This window comes from Micrasema longulum, unplaced genomic scaffold (assembly GCF_059751315.1).
Source record: "Micrasema longulum isolate JH-2025_06_02 unplaced genomic scaffold, ASM5975131v1 h1tg000811l, whole genome shotgun sequence".
In the NCBI taxonomy this organism is placed as follows: Eukaryota; Metazoa; Arthropoda; class Insecta; order Trichoptera; family Brachycentridae; genus Micrasema; species Micrasema longulum.
In genome coordinates, this window is record NW_028278003.1 from 177877 (window position 1) to 185805 (window position 7929).

The following is a 7929-nucleotide window of genomic DNA, read 5'->3' on the forward strand; positions in this document are numbered from 1 at the left end:
CAACGAGATCCCAGCCAAAATTTCGATTACTTCCTTGGTTTGGCGAGAGACGTGCGGGTGCGCATTGTCGTGATGCAGTCTAACGCCTTTCGCCAGTCTTCCTTTCCGGTGATTTTGGATGGCTCTTCTGAGTTTTTTCAAGGTCTCGCAATAATTTTCCGAATTTATTGTGGTCCCTCGAGTCATAAACTCAACAGGCAGGATGCCCTTACGATCCCAAAAGACAGTAACCATCACTTTCCCTGCAGATAGCGTTTGCTTGAACTTCTTCGGTTTAGGCGATCCGGTATGGCGCCATTGTCGCGATTGTTGTTTTGTTTCCGGGGTGACGTAGTGACACCACGTTTCATCCCCGGTAACAATGGATTCTAAGAAATATTCGGTATTCTCGGCGCATTATCGAAGAAACTCCCGGGCACAAGTGACGCTTTTGGCTTTGTGGGTTTCTGAAAGCATGTGCAGGACCCACCGCGCGCACACCTTGTGATAACATAACCTTTCAGTCAAAATCGTGCGGATTGTTTTTCACAAACCTCAGGAACACGGGTAGCCAGTTCCCGAATCGTTATCCTCCGATCTTCCAACAGAATTAGCTTAATCTTCGACACAACTTCGTCCGAGATCGATGGCCTTCCGCTTCTTTGCTCATCGTGGATGTCTGTGTGCCCATCGGAGAACTCCCTACACCATTTGCGGAAGTGTTGAACGCTGATACAAGCTTCCCCATAATCTTTACACAACTGCCTATGAATATCAACCGGTGGTAACTTTTTAGCGTGCAAAAATCGGATTACTGTACGAACTTCGCACCTGGCGGTGACGGCGATCAAGGGTTCCATCGCGGATGGCTGTCAGGCTGGCACTGAACGTCGCAGCGAGTTTTACTAAGGCGGGATCTAGAGTGGGGGAACCAGCGCACACAGCGGTGTTGCCGGATTTCGTCTATCATTTCGCGCGAGTTTACAGCGTTGGAAACCTTATGTTTTACACAACCCTCGTATTATTAATTGGTCAGAACAGAAAAAAATGTTTGAGTATCTTGGTTATTTCGTTAAATAAGTATTTACTATTCTGATGTGATATAGACCCACTGTGCTTTGAAAATATAATAAAAATTAAAAAAACACTATGATTTCAGGAGCGTCTAGGTGAAGAGGAATTAGAAAGGTTGAGTGATGTGCGAAACCTTGTGAATCAACTGTATGCGGCACTAAATGTTGGAGAACATCAACTTAAACAAGAACGGACTTTGCGTACCAAACTGGAGACCCTTCGCCACGAACTCATGCCACTTGAGGAGGTTACTTTACACATTATTATTTTTAATTTTTATTTTTTTATAGTTTTAATTCATGTAGGTACATACATAATAAGGACATAAACATTCAATGCAGTTCTTATGCCCACGAATTTGTTTTGATTAGCTTGAAAAATCTGTGTTTATTTACACCTTGTCAACAAATTACGAAGTACCGACATAACTTCACAGTAACCTACGTATCTATGTGGCAGAATTCTTAAAGTATTTTATTTCTTTTGGAAAGGACAGGCGCAGTTGGTTGGCTAGCCAACTGTGAAACTGACATCGCGAGTTCGATTCCCAATTTCGATGCAAGAAAAACTTCAATTTCGATGCAAGAAAAACTTCAATTTCGATGCAAGAAAAACTTCAATTTCGATGCAAGAAAAACTTCAATTTCCTTTCTCAATTGGTCTGGGTGTTTTGTCTAAATCAACGTGGATCGTGAACATTTGCCGCTATCAGCATTTGCAGTGTCTGTAGTCATCATTATTGATCTTCCGTGCTCGATAAAGATACAACAAAAATAAGACAGTGAAACAAATAAGACCAAGGATATATAAAATGACACAAGCAACAACAAAACATATGCGTTAAAATTTGAAGTTGATAGTTAAGGCAGTAGTCTGATAAAAGTTAAGGAAATCGTACAATTTTACGATTTTAAAACGCTGTTTTTTTTTCAAAATCGCCTCATTAAAGAAATTAAGAAAAAAACGATGATTTTCTGGGGTATATATGATGAAATATATACCTACTACAGAGTTTTAAATAAGTCAAATACAGTAAAACCTCGTTTTTACGTTCCTCAATTTTACGTTTTCCCGCTTTTTACACCGAAATGTTCAGGACCCATTTTTCTTCATACAAATATTCCCCCCAATTAACGTTTTTTTACATTTTTCATCACCCCGGTTTTACGCTTAAAATTTGTCGGAATTCATTTGAAAAGTCAAAAAAGCTAAAATTATGTTGTAATAATGATGCCGCGGCACACGCGCCACCGCGTGTGCCACGCGAGTGAAGAATAAAAACAAGTAAACAACTAATAAAGGATAAATTATTGTCTTAACCTAAATTCAAAGCAGGTGCAGTGTAATTGACCTTTTTGTTTAAGTGTCTTCCATTAGGGTTAGTTTTATTTCATTTGAACAAAAAATAAGACTAACCCTAATCATATTGACTTGTACAAATCATGATTCGCTATTGAAAAACATTTAGAAACAATAATGTTTTAATATCATTAAATTGCTATGTTTAAAACATAACAATATAAATATTTGAAGTTATAAAAAAGATGGTTTAAAAAGCCGCGATCTATATGACAGTTGTTTTTAGTGATACCATAGAAAAAAAAGTGATACCGTATAAATAAAATTTGCCAACATTTAGGGGAAAAAATATTTTAAATTATTCTATGCAAATTCAAAATTCTATTTTCGTTTTTTTTTATTTACATAGAAAACAACTTTAACGTGCTGTTTTTAAATCAAATAAAAAAAAACAGATTACATAATATTGTTTGAAAAAATATATAAATATTTTTAGTGAAATCATTGAAAATATGTAAAAAAAAAATATTGTCAATTTCCACTTATCACCGTTTTTATAATTTTTCTGGAAGTATATGTAGACTATAGTGTAGCAAATCAATTATATTTTTATGTAATTCCTATTTTTTCCATACATTTTCATTTCCTCACTTTAGCGTTTTCCTCAGTTTTACACCTTTTTTCTTGCTCCTTTGAAAAATGTAAAAAGGGGGTTTTACTGTAAAATTATTTTTCTACCGGCAGATAATGTCTGTTGAAATTTAGATTAAACTTAAACAGGAATGTCATTAAACAAAAAACTTAAATTTTGGTTTATTAAAAAAAATACAATCATTTTAAATCACAGAAATTTTCAATTAATACTAAATTATATATTTGGCAGAGCTTTTTTTTTTAATAGGGAAAATATTTTAATACAAACCATTTTTCATGAAGTTATGTTTTTTTTTCTTTTTTTTTAGAAGAATGAAGAATGTTTTTCCAAACCAAAATTTAATATTTTACTTTAATTATTTTCCTCTTTAATTCTTTATCTTCAAAATCATTGGAACATTTTTTATTTTGATATTTTGTCTTTATATGAGTACCAATATATTGTTTAATCTAAATTTCAATAGGCGTAATCTACCGGTCGAAAAGAAATTATATTTTAATTATATAAAATTTTCAATCCTTTTTTTTTCAGGTACATCTTAAAAAATGTATTATCTTACTCTTATTTATAAAAAAAAAAATCTACATTTTATAAGATCAGCGTTTTAAAATACCAAAGTATTATGATTACCTTATTTTTTATCAAACTACAGCCTTAACATTTGTACAGTAGGGTGCGCGCGTATATCTTACATTAACTAAAGTGTTCTCCATTGCTTTTGTAATAAATGTCTAATTTATATGTTTATATTTTTTACAAAATGGCTTTGCATATTTAATTTAATGCCAGTAGTTCATATAATTATTTTTTACGAATAAACAAATTTAAACAAAACAACATTTTTTTGTCTATGATCTCTTCAACTGCCTTTGAAATGAAACATATTCAAACATAAATGCCGTGTACTTTTATTTTTATTATAATTAATAGATTTTTATCATCATGAATAACATCAATTCAGTTCGGCAGTTTAAGTTGAGAACTACGGGACGCGAACCTAATTTGGGAGCTGCCAAAAATGCTTGGAGGCTCTTTGTGGACACCATATGATCTAACTAGGGAGCGGATATGGAATGATGATGAATAACATGATTTTGCACAGCGTTTTTAAATTACGGTTTGAAAAATTCAAAAGGAATGCTTCGTTATAAAACCCCTTTTTACAATTTTCGCTAATTAATTTTTCTCTCATTAGCTTTGATTTATATTAATATCTAGAAAACAATAAAATTCAAGAAAACATAATAAAAGATTTTTATTTTGTTTTTTCAATAAATCGTTAATTTTATAATGATCTTCATTAGTTTTTATTTAAATGAAAATTATAAAATCACACAAGCACAACAAATAATTAAATACGCCACAGTTTTTATTTTTAAAAACCAAAATTTAAGTTTTATTTCAATTACTTTTCTCTTCAATTCATTATCTTCAAAATCATTGGAACATTTTTTATTTAGATATTTGTTCTTTATATGTGTACCAATATTTTTCAAATCTAAATTTAAGAAAAAAAAATAAGTTGATTGATGATGACAATTAACAATATAACAGTGGGATGCACGCGCAGATCTTAGTTCAAATATTGGTTGGAAAATACGACGCATTCTGTTTTTGGAATTTGACAACATATTTCATCTGATTTGTGTATTTACGATACAATATTTATTGGACTGAATTCTGCACAAGATGTTGTACCATTTACTGACCAATATATTATTAAAAATAGCTAATATTAAAATATTTGGAGAGCTTTAATTGTCTTTTGATTTAAAAAAAAATCTGAACTTTAAGCAAGCCGACAATATTATTATAATATGCATATAATTTTATTTTTCAAAAAATTAAAAATATAAATGTATCTAAATATTTCTCATCTTCATCCACTAAATTGAAACTTGATTTTTGAACTTTTTCTTTGGAGGGAGATTACAAAAATGTATTTGTTGTTTATAGAAACGATCGGAGCTGGAAGTTGTGGCTGTGAGACGAACAACCACATTGACATGGGCTGGACTTGGTATGATGGGAATGCAATTTGGGGTGTTAGCTCGACTCACGTGGTGGGAGTACTCTTGGGATATTATGGAGCCAGTTACTTATTTCGTCACTTATGGTACGGCTATGGCTGCCTATGCTTACTTTGTCCTCACAAAGCAGGTAATTTTGTGTGATCTTTTTACCATTAATATTATAATTCATTTCTGCTACAGTTTAAAAAAAAAAAACTATAACCCTGACTTTCAACTTTAGGTTAATTTATTAATTTTAAAACTTTTTGATTATATCAAATTTTATTTGTTTTTGAATGCTGTTCAGATAAAAAGAATTGATGTTGATGTTGATATTTTTTGCAGGAATACTTCCTTCCCGAAGTCAAAGATCGTCAACATCTTATAACTTTACATAAACAAGCCAAGAAGCTTGGACTTGATGTGGATCGCTATAATACTCTTAAAAATCAGGTAATAAATATATACAGCCTTTCATTATTTATCTTTTGTCTTAAATGTACCCACACAAACTTGTAAGGAATCATGACAAAATATATAAATGCATGGAATGTTTTCTATTTGCAAATTTAGCAAGATTTTATAAACTATTTCCTTACCAAGTAATTATTGTGCTTTTTTTCAGACACCTTTTATTAATCAATGATGAAATTTATTAAGCTCGAATAGTTTCCATTCTTATGCGACTAAAATATTTTATTATATTCTCTCACTCTTTTCTCCTTATCTATTATTGATTCGAAAAATCTACAAAATAAGTCAATTGAACATAACATATGCAGAAAGCACACATAAATAAATTCCACTATTTGGAAAAAATTAGATATTGATGTTATCAGGTTCTGCTAAAGACAGCCAGGCTGCTTTCATATGAAAAACTGTAATAATCACCTTCTGAAAAAAGAGGTGATCAGTGATCACAAAAACAGCACTACTCAATGTAGATAGATACACAAATATTTTAATTTTTATAAATTAGTTAATTTAATAATACGTGAAATATAAAAACAGTTTTAATACAGAATGACACTTCATACATTAAAAGTTTGAATGAGGTATCATTCAATATTAGATCTGGCTGTTTTCTGCAAAATGCACATCTTAGGTTGTGTGGTTAGCCAAACTTTAAAAATCATTAAAACTGATCAAATATTATGCGTAATTTAATTATTTTTTGTATTATAAAACCAATGAATGTATGCGTTATATATCATTTGCTAAATAAAAAGCATCTTAACTGTTGCACAGATTTGATTATTTACTCTTTTCATAAAAATGCTATTATCTCAATTTCACTTTTCTATGGCTGGCTGCTTTCTGCATTACTACGTTCAATTGTGAGTCACAAATCCCACTTCGTTATGTTGAAATATTAGAATAAAAAATCAGATTTAGATATCGCAAAACCCTCTCTGATGCCGCATACATTTATTGTGATTTTTTAAAACATTTTGAATATTTGTTTTGGGATTTACTCACCGATAAATAATAGTAAAAGCCTCCAGAGGGTTTTTCGCAACTTTATAACTCTATTAAAACCGCTGGTCCAAGTGGGTAAACTAAATGGAGAAACATTTTTACTGCATTCATAAAACATTGACCTGCAACAAAATTATATTAGCTCTTTCACCATTCTTTCAACCATTAATTCAATTGGTCAGTCAATAAGAACCCTTGTGATCAAAATATTTTGTTTATTTTTCCTTTGTTCATGGTTATCAAATGACGACTTTGTTTTTAGATTTGCAGCTTAATTTAATTTGGATTTGGCCATAACACTTTTTACTGTAATAATCTCACAATATTGCCATCTGCTCTTTATTTTATAAAAATACTGTTGATTTACATGTCTGGTTTTTAGTATCTAAATGTAGTAACTTTTTTTCCAGATTAGCAAGGTGGAAACAGATTTGCGAACCCTCCGTGACCCATTGCAGATACATCTTCCTCCAGCATATTCTGGGAAATTAGGTGAAATAGATGACCTTACTGATAAGAAAAAATCTCCTCTAGCAATGTTAAAGTCTTTTATTGACAGTAGTAAGAAAAGTAAAAGCTCTTCTACATAATACACGCCTTGACCCAATATATACGTTGTTGTGAACTTTTTAAGATGGATTTACAATGAAAATGACATATTTGTTATTTTCTGACGAACTACGGGGACATTCACTGTAAAGCTTAGGAATGCTCAGGATATTTGTACAGTTACCTGTTGATGTGGATACTACTCATCCTGCGAATGTATATATATTTTCATTCAATTGTTTACTGTAATATTTGCAATTTGTTATTTTTACTGTACAAAGTCAAAATGATGTCTAGTTCTTCATAATTTGTGAATATATTTCCTTGTTCAAAAAAGTATGTCACTTGTTATATTAACAATGTATTGTTTTAAGCCAGCACAATTACTTTTAAAATCAATTCATCCTTTAATACTTAATCTTAAACAATGCTCAATATCAGAATATATGATAAGCCTGTTCATTTATCATAATAATGAAATATACCTAGTCAAAATTAATCAAATTTAGTTTAACAAAAACAAATTAATTTCTTTATATTATTATTAGGTAATAAATCTTTCTTATTGAATTTACACAACTTATCCAGACTTTCTAGTTCTACCTGAAGCACAGTTCGTAAGATATCTTCACATGAGAATTGAACATTTTTCTTAGTAAATATTGTATCTTTGCTATTTGTAAAAATATATATCTATTATATATATATTATATTATAAGCTAAACATTTTGATTAAACAAGACTTCTGTAGCATTTTAAAGGGGTAGGTGATTAGTAGAGATTTTAATTAAATCTTGTACCATATTTGTTTCATTTGGCTTCATACTAATAAAAATCTGCTAGCTTTTTAGGTTAGTTCCTTCTCTGTGTTCTATTGTTTTA

General features: G+C 30.8%; 1 protein-coding gene across 1 annotated transcript in view; it reads left to right on the forward strand.

The window, feature by feature from the left end:
* Window positions 1-7221, forward strand: part of MCU (mitochondrial calcium uniporter) — a 128379-nt gene extending 121158 nt beyond the window's left edge. Inside the window, exons 4-7 of the mRNA XM_088230712.1 lie at window positions 1139-1300; window positions 4964-5167; window positions 5365-5472; window positions 6909-7221. Coding sequence (XP_088086838.1) covers window positions 1139-1300; window positions 4964-5167; window positions 5365-5472; window positions 6909-7088 — 654 coding nt within the window. The 3' untranslated portion in view covers window positions 7089-7221. The remainder of the gene's footprint in view (window positions 1-1138; window positions 1301-4963; window positions 5168-5364; window positions 5473-6908) is intronic.
* The last annotated feature ends 708 nt before the right edge of the window (window positions 7222-7929 follow it).